Source organism: Cupressus sempervirens, chromosome 7 (genome assembly GCF_028749045.1).
Source record: "Cupressus sempervirens isolate cs-2001-9-10 chromosome 7, ASM2874904v1, whole genome shotgun sequence".
Classification (NCBI taxonomy): Eukaryota; Viridiplantae; Streptophyta; class Pinopsida; order Cupressales; family Cupressaceae; genus Cupressus; species Cupressus sempervirens.
Window position 1 is genome coordinate 875,960,525 of NC_143124.1, and position 23,087 is coordinate 875,983,611.

The 23,087-nt window shown below is 34.4% G+C and overlaps 1 protein-coding gene across 1 annotated transcript; it reads right to left on the bottom strand.

The window, feature by feature from the left end:
- Positions 1–8,945: 8,945 nt before the first annotated feature.
- Positions 8,946–10,620, bottom strand: LOC149550252 (expansin-A8-like). The gene is made up of 3 exons (XM_089793345.1): positions 10,557–10,620; positions 10,068–10,221; positions 8,946–9,911 (listed from the first exon to the last, which is right to left on the bottom strand). The coding sequence occupies exons 2-3, from the start codon at positions 10,210–10,212 to the stop codon at positions 9,295–9,297; spliced, it is 762 nt and encodes a 253-aa protein (XP_089649471.1). The 5' UTR covers positions 10,213–10,221; positions 10,557–10,620; the 3' UTR covers positions 8,946–9,294.
- Between the last annotated feature and the right edge of the window lie 12,467 nt (positions 10,621–23,087).

The following is a 23,087-nucleotide window of genomic DNA, read 5'->3' on the forward strand; positions in this document are numbered from 1 at the left end:
CTATTTCGTCCACTTACACAACAGCACAGGTGGCAGATCTTTTCTTTAAAGAGATATTCAGGTTACATGGGTTGCCCAGATTCATTGTCAGCGACCGGGATAGTAAGTTTATGAGTGTTTTTTGGCAAGAGTTGTTTAGGTTGTGTGGTACAGATCTTACACCTAGCACTAGTTATCATCCGCAAACAGATGGGCAAACAGAGATTGTGAATAAATGGGCGGAAGGATATTTGAGGAACTATGTAACTACACAACAAAAGGCTTGGGTCAGATGGTTGCATATGGGAGAGTATTGTTATAACACTACTTATCATATGTCCATCAAGATGACTCCTTTCATGGAACTCTATGGTTATGAAGCACCTAGCTTCATGGATTTAGTTTTGGGGGACAGTAGAGTGCCCAAAGCCAAAAACTTATTGCAGGATAGTCAGGACATCCTGAAAGTGCTCAAAGAGAATATACAATAGGCCTAGAATCAATAGAAATTGTATGCTGATCAGCACCGAATAGAGCGCAGTTTCGAGGTAGGGGATATGGTTTACTTGAGGCTACAACCATATAGACAGTCATCGCTCAAGAAGAGCGGAGCTGAAAAGTTGAAACCTAGATTTTATGGTCCCTACAGGGTGATTCGCAAAGTGGGCAAAGTCGCCTATGAGCTTGAGCTTCCAGAGGGCAATCGAGTGCACAATGTGTTTCATTTGTCTAGGCTTAAGAAAGCCATTGGTCAGAGTGTAGTGCCTTCTACAAATTTACCCCCTTTGGATGAGGAGGGGAAGCTTGTGTTAGTACCTGAGGCTATTCTGGATACCAGAGAGAGGAAGCTTAGAAATAGGATAGTGAAGGAGTATTTGGTCAGATGGAAAGATCTGTCAGAGGAAGATTCTACATGGGAGAGTGAGCAGGTTATTCAGCAGGCTGGACTGAGATTGCTTAAGGACAAGCAATTTCAAGGGGGGCGGACTGTAATGTCCCCATTTTAGCAGTTGACCAAGTGTGTGCACGTTAGCCTTGTTCTACATGGTCCCGAGGGCTAACGAAGGGTTTAATGGGATCTTGGAGTGTTTTGGCCTAGTCATTTCCAGTTTGGGCCAAAACGAAGTTGATTTACTCAGTTTCAGGCATACTTACTATTTTTAGTAAGTCGGCAGGACACAGTGCAGGTCAATTTGGGTGATTGGATTCGATACTCCTCGGTGAGAGCTTTTCGATGAGCTATCACTTGCATTATTCGGAGTCCGATTGCTAATACATTTTAATGCCTAAAGTTTTATTAAAGTAACGTCTAATTTAATTGTAAAATATTAAAGTGTTACTTTAATATTTATTTTATGGTGATGTGTACCCAAGGGAGACATAAGGGGTATTTTAATATATGTTTTATATTACACATCTTTATCCCACATTGCCCATATGAGTTGAGCAGACTCGTGGGAGTAGAATAAAAGGAAGCATTTGTCGCTTCATTAGGCAGGTTGAATATGAGAAGAAATTGGTGTGTGAGTTGCAGCTTTGTTCTTGGCATTTGAGGACGTCTATCCTCTCTTGTAACATTCTAGACGTCATTCCCTTGGGGTTTGGCCTTTGGAATTCTTTCTTATTGGCTTCATTATCAGGCAGTTTAGTTGCATTTCCGGCTACAGGCAGATTTGATATTTTGCTCATATCTTCTTCCCTACTTGTCCGACGCTTATGCCGCTTTGAGGGAATGGTATTATGAAGGTAATGGACTGATTGAAGGACAAAGTATTGTAGCAGCAAGTTCAGAAGCATGGGCTGGAGTATTATGTCAATACTGCTGAAGTGATTAGTGAGTTGATAAATTTGCCATGTATTTGGTTTTATGAATTCTGAAAATAACATTTTATTAGCAGCCGTTCATTTCCACTTTGCATATTATTGTAGTTTCTTTCTTGTTTATGTTGTATGATACCAATTCCATGCACGAAACACAACAAACAAATAAACGTTTGATTTCCGGAGTTATAAGGGGTTTTAAGAAGTTGAATGCAAACTGTTTGACATAATTCCTTTCAACAATTTGGTTTAGTTAGCTGGGACATCCAAGGGTGTCCATTACACACTACCCCATGATGCTTCTGCATCAATTATATTAATTTCATTAAGTCAATATTTTTTAATGTATAAAAGTCAAAAGTTAATCATTTTGGACAATTTATATGCATAGAATTTTTCACGCTACTATAAATTTAACTCTTGCATTTTCAAAATTTAACTAATTCTTGGCCACTTTGTTGGCCATTTTGAGTTAACCAAAATTTGTGTAAATGAATTGTTGTAATAACATAGTATTTAAATTCACTTTTTTATATTTATTCACTTCCTCACACATTTGAATAGCCTCTCTCATCATAGAGAATTTAAGAACCATTTAATAAAAGAATATTTCAAATTGATTTGCTATGATTAGATCTACACGACAAGGATATATTCAAAAAAAGAAAAAATATTGATCAACAAATAACCCAAACCAAAGAAAATGCTGAACATACATAATAAGAATTAAGTTGTGGCATATATATTAGTTTCACATTAGTACAACCTTTCTATATCAATCCCAAATTTAAGTACCATTAACCTTGTTTATATTTAATTGTTAATTTAATGTTTAATTCTAAATTTTCACTCTAATAGTCATTGATTATTAATCTATTTCTTTTCTTATGTGTATGTATGAATTGAGATTATTTTTATATAGATTTTGGTTAACTCAAGACATTAATACAAACATAACAAAATCAATTTAGAATTAAATAATGAAAGGATGGATTGGTAATAGAAATGTTATTTTCAAAAAATGGATTGATAATATTTTGAACTAATATTCATAATTTTGAAGATGTTATTGGTACGATGACTACCTATAATTAAATGAAATGTCCCCTTTGTTGTAAAAAGAGACTAATCATGCAATGACATGAGTATCATTTTTCATGATAGATCCTCTCACCCATTTTCTTGAGTTGTTTTGGAGACTTTATTAAAAAAGCTTACTAATATGACATCATATTTGACGAAGTGGCCCTAGAAACTTGTGATAAGTAGGAGTCTTACCAAGTAAATTGCTATAGGAAATTGGGAGTGATTTAAAATTTCAATGTAGGATTTTGAGAAGTTCAAAGTTAATGGTGCTCAACTATTAGGTCCTTTCCCCCACAAACTTTTATGACATACACAATTCATGATTTTTATTAGTAGTATTTGAAAATCTTATAGATAAACTACTATATGGTAAGACTCAAACTCTCTTTGTTCATCTCTTTTGATAATTTGACTTTGTAATTCTCAACAACTTTTGCAAATGAAGTACTAAACATGTAGTCTAAATACAAATGTCTATTTTTTAGCCATTGATATTGAAACATATATATACTAATTTTTATTTTATCTTGCTATTTTAAAAAATTTCATTTATCTACTTAAAATATCATACTTTTCTTAATGAGAGGGCTACAACATATCTTTTTAGTGGGGAAGTTGGACTAGTAGTTAGTAGATAAGAGAAAGAATATTCATACGAAAAGGTTATTCTTTAAAATCCATGAATGAAAACCATTTATTCTTACTGTTAATGATATGTTGAGTTGATATGGATTCATTCAATTTTATTATGCATTGAGTTTCTAATATAGAAAAAAATGAAATATATTTGCATAACACATTATGCAAACTTATTATGAAAACAATCATTAGCTTATAATATTAGTGAAAGCCCACTGAACTTTTTGACAATCTTTTTTTCCAATTAATAATTACAAATTTATACATCTTATTTTAAAATTTTATTAGCATATTATTACAATTTAATTTTTGTTAAAAATAATGTTTATTATAGTAGCTGGGCATTTAATGCACAGTCCAGAACTTTCTACTTGCTTCTTGGAGCCTCTCTCTTTGTGCAAAATTTGAATTTAAAATTATGTAGAAATCTCTAGAGTGCTTCCTTTCTTGAAGCTTCTCAAGAACCCTCTAGAAATATGTATGAGCTCTATAAATAGAGCATTCCTCTCAGCTGTAATAACATGAAAAAAACTTTATAGCTCTTTGATATGTTTGAGTTTTGCTGCTCTGTTTTTTTTATTCTTTGTGCTGCTGTTTTTAATTCATCATGGTATCAGAGCATTTTCAGTTCTTTGGGCTGTGAATATATGATGCTTTTTGGAATGAATATATGTGTTTTTCTTGTGTGAATCTTTACATTTGCAGGCTGTAACTAAGGAGTGAATAGCAGTTTGGTTTGGGACAAAAACTACATCAAAGGAAGGATATTGCAGCAAAAGAAAAGTTTTTTTTCTTCAACAAATTGGTGAGATTTTTTCAGTTTCAAGCTTGGGTGTTCAAGTTCTTAAATATCTTTCATTCTCATCCAAAAAAAAAAAAAAAGGGGAGAGAATTTAACAATGGAATCACTTGGTGTGACTTTGCCTACAGTTAAATTAAATGGAAAAAATTATTATGATTGGGTATCTCATGTTGAAATCACTCTAACCCTTCAAAATTGTTATGATATTGTGACTGGTAGTGAACAAAGGCCTACGAATCCAGGAAATGATCAAGATAATTGGGATAAAAGGGACAAGAGGGCAGCAGCACTAATCAAGCTTACACTTTTAGAAGAAGTTTTTCCAGAAGTTCGTAATGAGAGAAGTGGAGTCAAAGTTTGGGAGATTTTGAAAGATTTATATCAAAATTCAGGTGATGTATGGATCTTATCCCTCACAACTGAATTATACAATTTGAAATTATCAAGCTCACAAGAGATAGTCCCACATTTAAGTAAGTTAAAGGAAAAGAAAAATGAGCTTGCTTCTCTTGGAAAAGATATAGATGATAAAGATTTTGTGCAAATTATATTACAAAGTCTTCCAGGATCTTATCAATCATTTATAAGGGGTTTAGATACTGCAGATAAATTAAAAAGTATTAAATCAGAAGAATTGTGTGCTAAGTTGGTTCAAGAAGAGAAAAGACAAGTTAAAGAAAAAGAATCATTTGATGGTGAATCTCAAGCATTTGTAATGAAAGGAAAACAATATTATAAGAAGTCACAAGAAAATGAATCTAAAGAAAGAAATTGGAAGAATGAAAATAAGAGTATTTCATATATAGATCATAATAGAAGTAAATGGAAATGTCATTATTGTGGTAAAATGGGTCATAAGGCAAATGAATGTTTCAAGAAGAAAAGAGATGTAGAAAAGAAAGTAAATAATTATCCAAAATTAGGAGATTCTAAAAGAAATGCATTTTGTGTTGCACTTAAAGAAAATAATACTTTCAAAGAAGATTGGGTTATTGATTCTGGTGCTACACAACACATGTCTCATAATGAGAATCAATTTGAATCAATAAGTGAAAATAATATAGAGAAAATATATTTGGGGGATAATAGTGCTTTAGAAGTTAAAGGGACTGGTAATGTCAAAATTGATAATGGTTTGTTCAAAAATGTGAAATTAGTCCCTGAATTAAAAACAAATCTGCTTTCAGTATCTCAAATTGCAAGTCAAGGACATAAAATAGAATTCTACAATGATAAGTGCTTAATCAAGGATGTCAATGATAATTATAGAGTCATTGCAATTGGTAAAATGGAGAATGGATTATATAAATTTCAAGAATTTACTTCTAAATATGGAGATAAACATATGTGTGCTATTGCTCAATATGATGATATGAGCAGGTTATGGCATGAGCGTTTGGGGCACATCAATTTTCAAAGTCTCAAGCTTATGGAGAAATTACAAATGGTGCATGGGCTGCCAAAGATATCATTAAGCCCTAAGGTGTGTGAAGGATGTGCAATGGGAAAACAACATGTGGAAAGTTTCCCTCAAGGTAAATCATGGAGAGCAAAAACTCCTCTACATTTAGTCCATAGTGATGTAATGGGTCCTTTCAAAACATCATCAATTGGAGGATCAAGGTATGCCCTCACTTTTATAGATGATTATAGTAGAAGAATTTGGGTGTATTTTCTACAAAAGAAAGATGAAGTGTTTCAAAAGTTTAAAGAGTTTAAAGCTTTGACTGAAAAACAAAGTGGAAAGTATTTAAAGATACTAAGAACTGATAGAGGGACTGAATACATGAATAAAGCTCTTTTAGATTTTTGCAAAGAACATGGCATTAAAAAGGAATCAACTGTCTCTTATTCACCCCAACAAAATGGTGTTGCTGAAAGGAAAAATAGAACTATAATAGAAATGGCTAGGTGCATGCTTCATTCTAGAAATCTAGAAGCTAAATTTTGGGCTGAAGCAGTTCATACTGCCGTATATATCTTGAATAGAACACCTACTAAGGCAGTTTTGAACATAACACCAGAAGAGGCATGGAGTGGAAGAAAGCCTACAGTATCTCATTTTAGAATTTTTGGTTGTAAAGCATATGCTCACATTCCTGATGAAAGGAGGAGCAAACTTGAAAGGAAAAGCGAGAAGTGCACAATGGTTGGATATAGTGAGGAATCGAAAGGATATAGGTTATACAATCCTAGAACTAATGAAATCTATATTAAAAGAAATGTATGGTTTGATGAAGATGTTAAGAATGATAATTCTCCAACATTATCTTTCTTTCCAATTTTGATTGATGAAGAAAATTCTACTTCTACCAATAGTCAAAGTCAAGGTGTGCAAACCACTACATGGGATGAGACTCGAGAAAGTGATAATGAAAATCCAAAGAAATTTAGAAGCATCAAAGAAATTTATCAAGAAGGTCCTAGATATATATTTGCTAACTATGCTCTTATGACTAAGGTGATGCAGGTTGACACTCCAAACACATATGAAGAAGCAAAAGGAAAAGAAGAATGGGAAGCAGCTATGCAGGAAGAATACAATTCTTTGATGAAGAATGGAACATGGGAACTAACAACACTTCCAGAAGGCAAAAATGTGGTTGGTTGCAAGTGGACCTATAGAACCAAATTCACATCAGATGGAGCTATTGAAAAATACAAAGCAAGGTTAGTGGCTAAAGGTTTCTCACAAGAAGAAGGTATAGACTATACTGAAACCTTTGCTCCAGTAGCTAAGATGACTTCCATTCGTACAATAGTTGCTTTAGCTGCAAAGTTTGGTTGGAAAATTTTTCAAATGGATGTAAAAAGTGCATTTTTGCATGGTGACTTAAAAGAAGAAATTTATATGCAACAACCACCAGGATTTATTAAGTATGGAGAAGAGAATTTGGTGTGTAGATTAAGAAAATCACTCTATGGTCTCAAACAAGCACCAAGGGAATGGTACTCAAAAATTAATAAGTACTTCCTAGAAGTTGGATTTAAAAGAAGTAATGCTGATCCAGATGTGTATGTAAAATATTGTGATAATAAGGTTGTTATCATTGTATTGTATGTGGATGACTTGATTATTACAGGAAATCACGCACATGATATTGAGATAACTAAAAATCAACTCAAACAAGCTTTCGAAATAACTGATTTAGGACTAATGCACTATTTTTTGGGTATGCAAGTATGGCAAGAAGAAGGAAGAATCATGCTCTCTCAAACTAAATATGCTCTTGATGTACTTAAAAAATTCAATATGAGTGATTGTAAACCATGTAATACACCATGTGAAATAGGAGTAAAGTTAGGTGCTAACTCTACTCAAAAGAAAGTGGATGGAAAATTATATAGGCAGCTTGTTGGAAATCTTTTGTATCTTACTATAACTAGACCAGATATTGCATATGCAGTTGGTATTGTATCAAGATACATGGCAGATCCACACATTGAACACTGGAAAGCGGCTAAAAGAATATTAAGATATATTAAGGGTACTTACCAGCTTGGCATTGAATACAAATATGGAGGAGAACCTACTTTAGTTGGATATACAGATTCTGATTATGCAGGTGACATTGATGATAGAAAGTCAACTTCAAGATATATCTTCCATCTTGGATCGGGACCAATTTCGTGGAGTAGCAAGAAGCAATCAACAGTGTCACTCTCATCTACAGAAGCTGAATATATTGGTTTATCAAAGGCGTCTCAAGAAGCATTATGGCTTAGGAGGTTACTTGAAGAATTGCATCATCCACAAGACTCTCCAACAACAATATTTTGTGATAATCAAAGTACTATCAAGCTAGCAAAAAATCCGGTATATCATGCAAGGTCCAAGCATATAGAAGTGCATCATCATTTTGTTCGAGATCTAATTGAAAGACAAGAGGTGGAGCTTCAATTTTGCGGAACAGAAGATCAACTTGCTGATATATTTACAAAAGCATTGTCTATCGTAAAATCTACGAAATTTAGAGATCTATTGCAGCTCAAAGATGTTCCTACTCTCTCCAAATAAACATTATGGGGGGGTGTTAAAAATAATGTTTATTATAGTAGCTGGGCATTTAATGCACAGTCCAGAACTTTCTACTTGCTTCTTGGAGCCTCTCTCTTTGTGCAAAATTTGAATTTAAAATTATGTAGAAATCTCTAGAGTGCTTCCTTTCTTGAAGCTTCTCAAGAACCCTCTAGAAATATGTATGAGCTCTATAAATAGAGCATTCCTCTCAGCTGTAATAACATGAAAAAAACTTTATAGCTCTTTGATATGTTTGAGTTTTGCTGCTCTGTTTTTAAGCTCTGTTTTTTTTATTCTTTGTGCTGCTGTTTTTAATTCATCAATTTTCCATCCCACTAATTTCTGACATTCAATTAATTTGTTAAATTTAATTCTTAAAACTGTTAAAATATTATTTAATTAAACATTTAAAGATACGTTTTGTAAAAGCTTTCTATGAGTTCCACAGCTTTATCACAAGAAAAATTTCTAACCAAAAGTTATCGAGCAGAAGAATTCAAGTTGGATTCTTCGAATTCCACGACCCTACAAATAACGGTTAAAGAAAAACATAACTAAATTTCAGTTGGTTGAATCAAGTTCGTTGCTCCCTTCAAATAGTGTAGAATTGCTTTTTATTTATTTGTAGAAAGGCGATAATAATAATAATAATAATACAATCGAATCTTTTCAGTTGTGAAAAGGCCGATGAGCTTCGTGCTCCGGACGACGACATAAACTTACAATAGCAAACAAAGCTCAGGACGAAAGTACATAAAATACTTGCGGTCCCGATGACAGAAAATACAAGAAAACATGTTAACCAACAGATAACGATTTCCTCTCCCTAGGTTCGATGGAAAGGTAGAGTATATATACAAAAAAATGATAAGAGGAGGGGGAGGGCGCCACGTTGGAGCCACCTCATCATCCCCATAACACACTCCAAACATCCAGCTGGACGCTCTCAGAATTGGCTCCCTTGGAATGTCTGGCTGAACTGCCATCCAGCAGGCGCCACGTTGTAAGAAAACATTGTCCTCCCGTCACTGGTGGTCACCTTGAAAGACAACGCCTGGCCGTTCAAATAAGAGTTGCTCTGCCAGTTCTGCCCCCAGTTGCGTGACATGTCCTGCCAGCCTGTCCTGTCCCCTTTGATTGCCACCGCCTGCACATCCCCTGCTCCTGCCACGTTGGATACGAGCACCAGATTGAAGTATGAGTGGCCATTAACGGTGAACCGAATTCCTCCCTTTCTCACGCAGGCGACTCTTCTGAAGAGGATGGGCACGATCCCACTTCTGTACTTGGCGATCTGCTGGTACGCGGGCTCTGCCATGTCGAAGTGCTGCAGGGGAGGGTTGCACCACCCGCCATTGTCGTTGGGCAGGGCATTGTTCGGTGGGCAGAAGTTGGTGGCGGTGATAGTCACTGAACCGGGCAGGCACCATTGCGGATCGTCGTTGCACTTCATTTCGTAGCAGGCGCCGCAGGTCTGCCCGTTGTTGAACAACGCTGTGCTCAGGGCAGCAGTGTTTGTTCCATACCCTTGGCTGTACAGGTTGCCATATCCGCATGCTCCCCCTGCAAAGCACGAATTCATGTAATCAAAATCATGGTAACAAGATATTTGCAATAGCACAGGGTCTCACTTATTTATCACATTGCCAATCCATAACTCCAATAAAAATTATTTACTCCTTTTTTGAGAAGATAAAAGGATGAAGATAAAAAAGTTACCCATAGTGCCAGAAGCATCGCTGCCGCCATAGAAGGTAGCATGAGCTGATTGCCAGCCATTATCTTGAGCATAAACAACTGGAGAGCCAGATAAACACAGAATTGACAATACTGAAGCTACGTATGCGCCGAGTAGGAAGCCCATTTTGTTTTCCTGCACCGAGTACATCACAATAAATCTCTTATCAAACAGAGTTCTAATATTAGATTAAGACCATACAAATTACCATCGATCAAACAGGGGACAAATCAAAATTACTTGATAAATCTTTATCATCAAACAGAAACAATGAGAAGAGTACTCAAATCAGAACCAGACCTAACAAAAAAAAAATCTATCTATGAAACAGGGGACAGATCAGAATTGCACTATAAATCTCTATCAATGAAACAGGGGCAACATAAGAACTACACCATGATGAGCACTATCTAAATTGAGCTACAATGACCCAAATTGAGATACTTGTGCAACCAAAAAACGTTCTTTACCTAGTTGAAGGCCGACCACAGAGAAAGATGTGATAGACAAGAAAGAAAATATTTTGGTCGAGTTGCTAAGTAATGGAGAAATGGGTGTATATATATAGACTGCCAGAGAGCCCCCTGGCCTTTGAATGTTTCCACCAAGCAACGAAAACGTTACAATGTTAGTTAAGGGTGCACATGGAAAGGTCATATCAGGAGGCCCACCTGCACATGGCTTTGCGTGTACAAAACAGCGAAAGCTATGGCTGCTATTCGTTTAATCTGCACTTTCTCAATCCGATTTTTAAAATGACGTTGAAATGCACGAGAGTTGTTTGTTTTCTAGTCTGCGCCTAGGGATATACAAAATAGGATTCACGGTATCTTCCACATTTCTTATTCTCTCTGTTTTGAATTGTTCACGCTTGCCGTCCAATTCAGAATAGAAAAAAACTACACTGACACGCCGACCATGTGCTCTCCAAAAGAATACTACAAATCTGCCACCGCTTGCGGCTTCATTAAAGTAAGTACTCAGTTATTCCTCTTCCATTCCTTCCCTTCGTTCATACTTGAGCTCTCTGCCACACTTTTCATGGCGTCAGGAACGAAGAAAACATTAATTCCTACTGACCAACATCGAGAGAGGAGCCCAGCAATATTATCCTGGCCTCTCAGAGAGATTCTTAAATTCTTTTGGTTCAGAACACCATGTATGATGCTCTCTACTTTACCTCGTTCCAAAATTGAGTACGTGGCGAATCCTTACAACATCCCAACAATGCCCACAGTTTTTCTAGTCGTTTTTAATTTCCGGTTTTAATATTTAAGACTCCACTTTATGTTCAGTTATTTTAATGTACGCGCCGGCTGCCAATAAATTTTTTATCTTTTGTGAATATAATTATGTGCTTCTAACAGATCTCAAAGCCGTTTTTCGTGTTCTGAAAATCCGATAGAATGTGGCAGAGATAATTGTGTTTGCAGATAAAGGCATGTATCGAATAACTTGCATAGCATGGAATGCTTTTCCTTCTTTTCCGCTCCTTGTGGTATGCTTAGTCACCAAATTGTTGTAATGTTTGGGTATTTTTTTTATGAACTAAACTCTTTTTTTTTTTCAATTTTATTAATTTTTATATTGGGTATTGTAGAAGATTTAAATTTTAACATTTATGGAGACAAATCTAGAATATGAATTTTGTAGACTATATTTGTTCGTAGTATACTACATAATTTATATAGTTTTGATAAAGACTAACACTATCATAAATTATTATTACTTTTCATTTAATTAGTTATACAGTTGATTAGAAAGTGTAATAAAGTGTTGGAATGATAATTTGAAAATTGGTATTTATACAGAGAATCTTGGATTGAATTCTTATTTTCAAAATAACAATGATTAAATCACCTCATGTCTTTCAAATTACTCTAAAGATGTTCATGCCTTACTAAAACCAATTAGAAGGAGAATTATGTGTGGAGTCTTAAACAAGCAAATGAAACTAATAAATATACCTAAAATGACAAGAAAAATAGAGACAAAACACATAATAGAGGAAATTATAGTGGTTCACCAATTTACTGAGTACATTCACTTTTGAAGTAGGAAATAATATTCATTAATGTGACACCTATATGTCATACACGATTTGTACACATCCATTTATAGAAACACATACAACTATCAAATGAAGAGATGAGAGAAGGCCTTTGGTCACATTGACTATTGAACTTCAAATTCCCAACATTATGCCTTCATTTAAAATAAAACAAAGCATTCTAAATAGAAATTCCAAATTTCAAGTTCTTGGTTTTGGTTTGTATGTTAAGTTGAATAGTTCTACATAAGCGTATTAGAGATAAAGTTGGGTGTTAGTTCTATTTATATTGATGTTCAAATATTTAGTTGTAATCTTACTCTTAGTATGTTCCAAATTGTGTATCTAATAATCATTTGTAAAAATAAATTGTTTTGATTAAATCTACTAGAACTATGTATCTTAGATTAGTTTTCTAGAATTGTTTACTACATAAATAATTTTAAAAATTAACAAATATTGATATGTTTGAAAAAATTATAATAAACATTTATAAATGATATTTCATTTATAACACAATCGGTCTATGCACACAGATAATAAAACAAAAACAAAGTTATCTTCTATATCCAACAACAATAAAATCACTCCACCCTCAAGAAAAGAATTAATGTGTCATGACTTCAGGCTATGTTAATATTTCACAACCATAATACTTACATACATGATATCAGCTGCAATCACCAATTCTTCCTTAAATAATTTGAATAACTGAATAGCCAAAATAACCTTGCTTCTCTACTCTGTTAATACATATCAAAACAATATTTTATCGAATCTCGACTGAATAATATCTTAGCCAACATTAAATATTTGTATGGCTAACTGTTTCATAGATACATCCATTCATTTCTACTTAGTGACACATTCATTTGTTTTTTCGTTTATTTCATTCAATGAGCAGCATTAAGATCTGCCGCAAATTAATATAAGTAATAACATGCTGGCCGCTGCAACAGAAAGCTATGCAAAATTTATTATGAACTGACAATCATACGATCTGTCTATACTTAAATATGATGAAACAAGTTAAAAGTTAAGAAAGTGAGTACCAGATGAGTATTACCCATTTACAGCCAAGAGATTTCTGGGGTTACAAGTAATATACGTGTAGAATTCTCAACTGTACCACCAAAATAATTAAGTGTATTGATGTAGGTACCATCTCTTTAAATTTTGATTGTCTCTTGAATTTAAGAAAATTATAATTACAAAAGAGACAAGAAATTAAACTGCAGAAATATGACGGCTCTTAATTGGACTTAATATCATACAAGTATATGGTTGGAAGGAGAAGCTAAGGAGTCTGATAGTTGTAACTCATTTTAGACCCCACCCAATCTCTTTGCCAACAGACAGGTTGGAACTAAGTAACGAGACACATAAATATAGAGCAATGACTGATAACACATAATATGTAACAAGGGAACATTAATCAATAATGCGTTAACAGTGCTCTCAATATGCTTTATATTATTTCCTTATATTAATGGTGTACTATTAGTAGTCTACTAAACATTTAACGCTTCTTTCTTATCTCCAGCATTAGATTTTTTTAGGTCTACATTATTGCATCGACATATTTGAAATCTTATTTATTTTATTTTATTGTTTGTAAAGTGTTTTATAGTAGCTAATATTGTGGTACTTGAGTGTAGATAATTGCAATCGGATACCTGAATGACTTCTTAAATATATTTATTTTATTTGATTATAGGAAGAGTCCTTTCAAAGTCTATAATTTTTTTTTATCAAAGGACGTAATTCAATTTTTTTAAAGTTTATTTATTTGTGTAAATTGTGTCAAAAAAAGTTTAAAATCACAAGTATAGCATATTAGGCTGTGATTATGTATATTTAAAAACTAGCATGTCTATTAATTTGAGTCATTTGTGTCAAAAGATATAGTGTTATGTTTTAATTGAATGCATATTTAAAATCTAATTTACCTCTTTTAGATAAAAATATATATATAAATTCTTATAGATATCATTGTTAAGCATTTAATTCTTATTAAAGTTTTTGTTAAAATTGAATAGACACCTTGATAATGATATTTCCTAATGTAATTTACACAACCTTTTAAAATTGTTTTTCAATACATGATTGCAAACTATTGACCTATTGTTATTTAATTGGAATAAGGATATTTCTAGATCACTATTCTACAATTAATAACGAATTGGAAGAGAAAAAGTTATACATATTATTACTGTTAAAGATTTTAAACACTTAATTTATGAAAAAAGGGTTTTTAGGGTTCTATTAATTCAAATTGGGCTAATGTTGAAGATTGTGGGAGGTCCATGGAAAAATCTCTTTACTGGGTCTAAGAGAGAAATTAGTTGAATGACAAATAATAGTCAATGGTCATGTTAAATCCACTATAGAAGTAGATTGTATAATTAACACAAATACTAGTAAAAAAGTAATGTGGCTGAAAAGATTGTGTTCAAGTATTGATTTTCAATATAAACAACTAAGAAATGCAGAAGACCATAGGAATTACATTAAGCATATTATAGTCAAGATGTTATAAAAAGACATATTATAGTCAAGATGTTATAAAAAGATGATACCTTAAGGAAATATGTAGACTCCTTCGCTAAATGAGTCAATATTAAGAAGTTTGGCTAGTGAAGGAAGCTCATAAGAATTATGTATTTCAAAAATTGATTTAAAATTATTGTAATTTTTTTCTATTATACTCTTGAAAAGTGTTCAAAAAATGAGGTGAGTGAATGGGAAAGGGGGGAAAAGTAGTGAGTAGCATTGAGATTTTTAACAAAATGTAATTGCATTATGGACAATATAGTTCATGTTCTTAACCTATACTTAATTTAAATTCTTTGAGTTTTTTTAAAATACCTCTAGTCATTTAGTTTTAATTTTTAACTCACGACAATATAACGTTCCTTGTAACTTCTAAACTTACTCTAAAATTAATTAACCCAATTCTGAGTTTTAACTGTTAATTATTGTTAGTTGGACAGCTGTTATTTCTGACCCGGAAATAACAGTAGTATTTATGGGTAGCTTGGACAACTATTCGTCCTTATCTATGAATAGCAATAGTATTTATGGGTGGTTTGGACAACTGTTTGTCCACTTGCCAAGAATTAGTAAATGGTTATTATTTACTAATTTTAGAGATTTCCTTTTGGACACCTTGCAACCAATTCTATTATTGGCTATCAAGTTGTCTTAATCTCAGCCGTTGGTTTAATTTAATCTTGGTCATTGGTTTACCAACAGGAGTAGTATAAAAGGGGGTCATTGGGTCATTTGGATTAAGAAGTTTTGGAGAAAAGTTTGCAGTGTTAGCAAACAGTCTTGCAGTGTTAGCAAGGGCGCAATGTTAGAGTGGAGATAGCAGTGGGGAATATCAGTGGGAGAAATTAGGAGGTTGTCGGAGTTCTGCCAGTGAGAGGCAAGGAATTTTGTATCTCTTGATTTGCTGAAGTTTAATATAATTTCTCATCTGTAGAACTGGTTTTCCCTTAGGGGTTTTTCTAGGGACAATATGTCCAAAAATATTGTGTTCATTGTGTTGCACATTTCTTTCCGTATTATAAGTGAAATTGCAGTTGTGTTATTTTTCAATATTAGCTAGAAATTTATTTTCAGCAGTTTAATAATCATTTACGATAGGAGATTAATAATCAGTGACTGTAATAGGTTGATTTTTCACATGGTATCAGAGCATTGTTAAGGGTAGAAGAGTTTTCCCTAAGAAATAAATTTTGATCTCTTTAGATTTATTATTGCTTTAAACCCTTGAGATGGCTTCAGTTGGTTTGAGAGATCAGGATAGATTAGATGGTGCTTCAAATTTTGGTGTCTGGAAGGCCAGCATTTCTTTATTGTTGGAAGAGAATGCTATCAAGGATTATGCTACCAGTGGTGTACCTATACCAACAGATGCAACACAGCTTGTAGCATATAGGAAGGATGATGCCAAAGCGAGGAGGATTATCCTTGATGGTGTCGAGGATCATATTGTTCCACATATCTCAGAGTTAGATACAGCGAAGAAGATGTGGGACGCCATTCTAAATCTGTACCAAAATGCTACCACCAACAGGAAGTTGATTCTCAGAGAGAAGCTAAAGAATACCCGGATGAATCAGGGAGAAGACATCACAAGTTACCTCACCAGGCTCAGACTTGTCAAGGATGAGTTAGCAGCTGTTGGAGATAGCCCTAGTGATGATGAGCTAGTGAGAATAGCCCTAAATGGGTTTACTAAACAATGGAGTGTCTTTGTTCAAGTTGTCAGTGGATGAGATACTTTACCGAGTTGGGATCGACTATGGACTGATTTCACTCAGGAGGAGTTTAGACTAAGTCTTGTCAATGGGGCCAACAAGAGTCAAAAAAATGAGGTGGAACAAGAGAACGTTGCCCTAGCGGGTAAAGGGAAAGCAAAGAAGGGATACTCAGGAGTTTGTGGGAGCTCCTAGGAAGAGTACTAGACAGCGAAGACAACCAGCCAAGTTCAATGACTACGTGGCATTAGTTAGTCAGTTGGTAGATAGTGAGCCTTCTAGCTATTAGGAAGCTACAAAACATCAGGTATGGTGAGATGCTATGGTTGGGGAATATTCTTCAATAATGCAGAATGATGTGTGGGAGGTAGTGCCTAGACCAACAGATAGGGCTGTAGTTGGATCACGCTGGATCTATAAGATAAAGCACGGTGCAGATGGTAGCATCGAGAAATACAAGGCTAGGTTCGTGGCAAAGGGGTTCTCTCAGAAGGAGGGAATAGACTATAAGGAGACATTTGCTCCAGTTGCCAGGTATACTTCTATACGAGCTGTAATCTCACTTGCAGCACAGATGGGATGGAAAATCCATCAAATGGATGTCAAGACAGCATTCCTCAATGGTGAGTTGAAGGAGGAGGTATACATAGGACAACCAGAAGGCTTTGTAGCACAGAACAAAGAGACTGATGTGTGCAGATTGAAGAAAGCATTGTATGGACTCAACCAGGCTCCTAGAGCGTAGTATGAGCGCATTGATACATACTTGCAGAAAATGGGCTTTGTGAAGAGTGAAGCAGATACTAACCTCTACTACATGATGGTTGGGGGTGAGATTCTCATTCTTATTCTTTATGTGGACGACCTATTTCTTACAAGTTCACTAGGGCTCATAGTGGATTGCAAGAGGAACCTTGCAGAAGAGTTCGAGATGAAGGATTTAGGACTTATGCACTAATTTCTAGGCATGGAAGTGTGGTAGACAGATGGGGAGATTTTCCTTGGTCAAGGGAAATATTGCATTGAAATCTTGAAGAAATTTGGGATGGAGGATTGCAAAGCCATGTCTACACCCATGATCACGAATTTGAGGAAGGTAGATAAATCTAAGGAGAAAGATATAGATCCCACTTTATATAGACAGTTGATTGGTTCACTTATGTATTTGGTTAAAACTAGGCCAGATATAGCATTTGCAGTAAACTCTCTTAGTCAGTTCATGGTTGAACCAAAGAGAATGCATTGGATAACGGCTAAGCATGTGCTACGTTACTTGTGTGGTACAGTCGAGTATGAGATCAGATATGTTCGAGGTGAAGGTATCAGATATCACTTCATCAAAGATTGTGTACAAAGGGGAGTTATTCGACTACAATACATACCTACAGATGAGCAAGTAGCAGACATTCTGAAGAAGGCTTTGGGAAAGGCCAAATTTATCTTCTTCAGAGATAAGATGGGTGTCTTGCAGAACAGCTTCCTCGCTAAGAGGGAGTGTTAATTATTGTTAGTTGGATAGCTATTATTTCTGACTCGAAAATAGCAGTAGTATTTATGGGTAGCTTGGACAACTGTTCGTCCTTATCTATGAATAGCAATAGTATTTATGGGTGGTTTGGACAGCTGTTTGTCCACTTGCCAAGGATTAGTAAATAATAACCATTTACTAATTCTTGGCAAGTGGACAAATAGCTGTCGAAACCACCCATAAATACTATTGCTATTCATAGATAAGGACGAACAACTGTCCAAGCTACCCATAAATACTACTGCTATTTCTGGGTCAGAAATAACAGCTGTCCAACTAACAATAATTAACACTCCCTCTTAACGAGGAAGCTGTTCTACAAGACACCCATCTTATCTCTGAAGAAGATAAATTTGGTCTTTCCCAAAGCCTTCGTTAGAATGTCTACTACCTGCTCATCTGTAGGTATGTATTGTAGTCAAACAACTCCCCTTTGTACACAATCTCTGATGAAGTGATATCTGATATCTATATGTTTAGACCTACCATGAAACACTGGATTCTCAGATAATCTGAGTTGCATCAAGTTGTCTGAGAATCCAGTGTTTCATGATAGGTCTAAACATATAGATATCAGATATCACTTCATCAGAGATTGTGTACAAAGGGGAGTTGTTTGACTACAATACATACCTACAGATGAGAAGGTAGCAGACATTTTGACGAAGGCTTTGGGAAAGGCCAAATTTATCTTCTTCAGAGATAAGATGGGTGTCTTGTAGAACAACTTCCTCGTTAAGAGGGAGTGTTAATTATTGTTAGTTGGATAGCTGTTATTTCTGACCTGAAAATAGCAGTAGTATTTATGGGTAGCTTGGACAACTGTTCGTCCTTATCTATGAATAACAATAGTATTTTTGGGTGGTTTGGACAGATGTTTGTCCACTTGCCAAGAATTAGTAAATGGTAATTATTTACTAATTTTAGAGATTTCCTTTTGGACACCTTGCAACCAATTTTATTACTGGCTGTCGAGTTGTCTTAATCTCAGCCGTTGGTTTAATTTAATCTCGGTCGTTGGTTTACCAACAGGAGTAATATAAAAAGAGGTCATTGGGTCATTTGTATTAAGAAGTTTTCGAGAAAAGTTTGCAGTGTTAGCAAACAATCTTGCAATGTTAGCAAGGGCGCAGTGTTAGCGTGGAGATAGGAGTGGGGAATATCAGTGGGAGAAATTAGGAGGTTGTCGGAGTTCTGCTAATGAGAGGCAAGGAATTTTGTATCTCTTGATTTGCTAAAGTTTAATATAATTCCTCATCTGTAGAACTGGTTTTCCCTTAGGGGTTTTTCTAGGGACAATTTGTCCAAAAATATTGTGTTCATTATGTTGTGCATTTCTTTCCGTATTATAAGTGAAATTGCAGTTGTGTTATTTTTCAATATTAGCTAGAAATTTGTTTTCAGCAGTTTAATAATCATTTATGATAGGAGATTAATAATCAATGACTGCAATAGGTTGATTTTTCACATTAACCTCATCATGTCTCAAATAGAATTTAATGTAGTCACCACTAAAATTAAGAGCTACTATTACAACTTCATAATCCTACTAATATTTTAAAATGTGACATTACTATGGTATATCATATTTTACACAACTATATAATTTTTAATATAAAAAAATCATAACACTTATATTGAAGGCATGAATGTTTTTTGATTGATTTTTTTAGAATTTAATTTTTTTCATTTGTAAAATTGAGATTAGCTATAATTTAAACATAGATTAATTCGATATTGCATAACACTTATAGTATTCATTTAAAAATATTTTTTGTGTGTTTTAGAAATAAGAATATAAAGCCTAGAAGATATTACTTTTAGATTTTCGTTCCCTATTTCCCATTCTCAATACATGAGCACCCTTTGCATTCAAAATAAATAAAAAATTAAATATAATAATTAACTTAAATAGAATCATAATTATACATTTTAGAAAGCTTGTAATATGAACTACAAAATATAAAAGGCAATTTCTTTGAGGTCATATGAAAGAAGAATTTAGAGAACTGCATGATGTTTTCCACCTTGAGTTAGACAAAGATGACGTAGAACAAAAGAAAAAAAAGAAAAATGTAAGGATATACTAACAATCATGAAAGGTGACCTCATAGTAACACGGGGATGGTCTCCCCACATCCCTCCCGCCCCTCTGCTTTTTGCCCCATGTCTTGGAGATGGGGACGCACTGGAGTCTTCGGACTACATCCTTACCACCACCTCCGCTGAGGATGGGGGACGTTTTAGTGTTGACTATTTATGTACAATGTTCAATATTCTAATTCAATGCAATGTTCAAGTATTTACTCTTTTACATCTTTTCATAAGTAGAATTTTACTTTTACATCTTTTCATAAGTAAAATTTTAAGTACCATATGTATAGCATATACAACACCTCTCTCACTGTCCTCACTATCCCCCACCATCCCAAATTAAGAGACCTCTGTGCCCATCCCAGAAACTTGTGTCCTGTTCTGGCGTCCCCCGTCCCAAGGCGATGTAACTATGGGTGACCTTAAGCCAACTTTGTTTGCACGAGAATGCATGAAAGCTAATCTTACGGTTGAGCAGTTTTCCAAATGTACGAAAATTCTAATGAGGCTGGAAAAATTTTAGGGACCATAATCATCCGAATGGCTTAAACATCACACACTAATGCTTCATTCCTAAAGTAAAAGTGTTAAATAGTCAAAATTTGACTTACTTTTCCAAGCTTAATTTCTTGGTTAGTGTGTGATGTTTAAACCTGGCCATAATCATCTACTTAGCCACTGCAATTACACAATATAGATAATGACAATTCAGAACCCTTAAAAAGAGCACTCTTAATAACAAACAGCCAATTACTAATCGGAGCATTTAAAATCTGTACACCACTGGCTTAAAAATAGATCGTCTGAGAAATTACGAGGACTTTGATATTGAATTTTCAGATGCGCGTTTAAAACAACGTGCGCACTTTGAACGTTTTACTCCACAAGAAACGGAGAGTCCACGAATCCGCAATATTCGCCTTATATTTTAACTTCACATGTCATCATCAAAGGAACTCAAAAATCTTTTCTTTTCAGTGTTTCCTTTTACCGCACATTGTACCCCATGGACGGCCATTTACGGCGGCCATATGAAATTTTCATTCTAAAAACTTAAACTTGGTCTGTGCGAGTTAATGAATTATAATTCCATAGCGTATGTTTGTATACGTACCTAAACAAGTATTGTCTGATTATAAAGAACAAAACAATGTACTCCAGTGGTGTGAGAAATGTAGACGGTATGCATTGTACCTTCCATGCTGCCACCTGAATCGTATTCATTTGTATTTATTTTACACGAAGAATTTTCAAACATGGTGCTTTTTTATTCAAAACTGACCATATGAGCTTTTACGTGTGCTGCTATACATAAACGGGCCTTTTCAATGACCACTATACTGATGTGCGGCAAGCTGTAGTCAATGTGTGGTTGGCTTAACATCTTTCTCATTAACGTTGATTAGGGGTGGCTAATTTCTAGTATCATCTTATCTATAGATAAACCACATGTCCAGGATTTGACTGCGCTTTCTATCGGTGTTATCTATGCAGATTAGGTGGCATTGTTGTTATTTCTATCATCTTGGTTTCCTTACAATGTATTTGTCCTGTTGCTTAGGCAGTTTTGTTCTATTATCTTATTTTCTCCTCACCATGTTATTTTGAGGACTCTGTCTTCCTATATATTTTATGGATATATGGTTATTTATATAAGCGCTGGTTATTCTTTAGACAAAATGCACCAGAGATAAAAAAAAACAAATCAAAATGATTCTTCTTTAGATTCACAAAATTACAGTGAAATTTTTTCAAAATTTTTGTTTGTTTCGATCACAAAATATATAGATTATGAAGATCAAATGCTGAAAATTTCAAAAAATTTCATTGTATTTCCATTTTGTTGAAATTTAGTCAATAGTGCAATTTGTAGGGAAAATAGTCACGTCCATTTATATATGGTATAAATTAATAGAAAATGAGGTACATATTCTTGAAAGAAGTGTGCTCTTATTCCATTAAATTTTTAATGATCACGATAATGCAATTAATGAGAATTAAGAGTGTTATTACTTACCTTTGTTTTGGATTTTGAAGATTGTCACCTTCTTTACTTTAGATGAGTTTCTTAATTTATAATGGTTTTTTTATCATTAGTAACTATAAGCAATTGAGGTTTCCTAGTTTCTATGTAAACTAGGTCTTTGGCTGGGTGGTTGTTGTTAGGATTAACCACAGACATAAATAAAAATTACATGCATATATAAACAATATTAGAAAATAATAGATCGCACAAAAGAGAACACAAGGCACCAAGAGTTAACGTGGTTCACCCAATCACTGGGCTACGTCCACCAAACAACAAGTCTAATATTTTTACAATCCAGTGATTACAACCTGATTATAGCTCAATACTAATGCAAGAAGCAATTTTCTCATCTCACGTTATGAAAAATCTCTAACCCTAAGATATTTAATACAAGTTTTTTTGTCGCTTTAGGGTTATAGTTAATTACAATATGTCAGACCAAAATTACTGATAAAATATTACTAATAAAATAGGCCTTGATAAAATAGTGCCCAAATTTTTTTTTTAAAATTTCGAGGTGATGCCCTGAACCCCAAAGAATTATGAAGTATGTATAGTACTTCCCTGATCAGTCACCACAAACTAACAGCCTCCCACTTGGGGACTGATCAGACTCCACACTAAACAACAATCTCCCACTTGGAGACTGATCCTATAGTACTATCACTACTACATGAGGCTCCCACTAGATCAAACCACCCTGGACTCAACTATTCTCGTATTCTATTTAATCTAGAAGATTGACCGAAACTGAAGAGGAGTTCAACTTCTCCCTTGTCACTACTTTTGTAAACATATGTACTAGATTGTCATCTATATTAGTTAGTGTTGTTCCTATGTCCATATATTTTGATGTGGCTACACCTATTGTTGATATAGTTGGCATGAGTGCATATGGTTTTCTTGTAACTATATCTTTTTCAATGCATGTTGGTGATGATTAGAACTCCAATCCAATATATATTATGTGGGTGGATACAGGGAAGAAGCGATTGCATAGATTTTCTAGGGAGTTGCCTTCTGGTGACATTC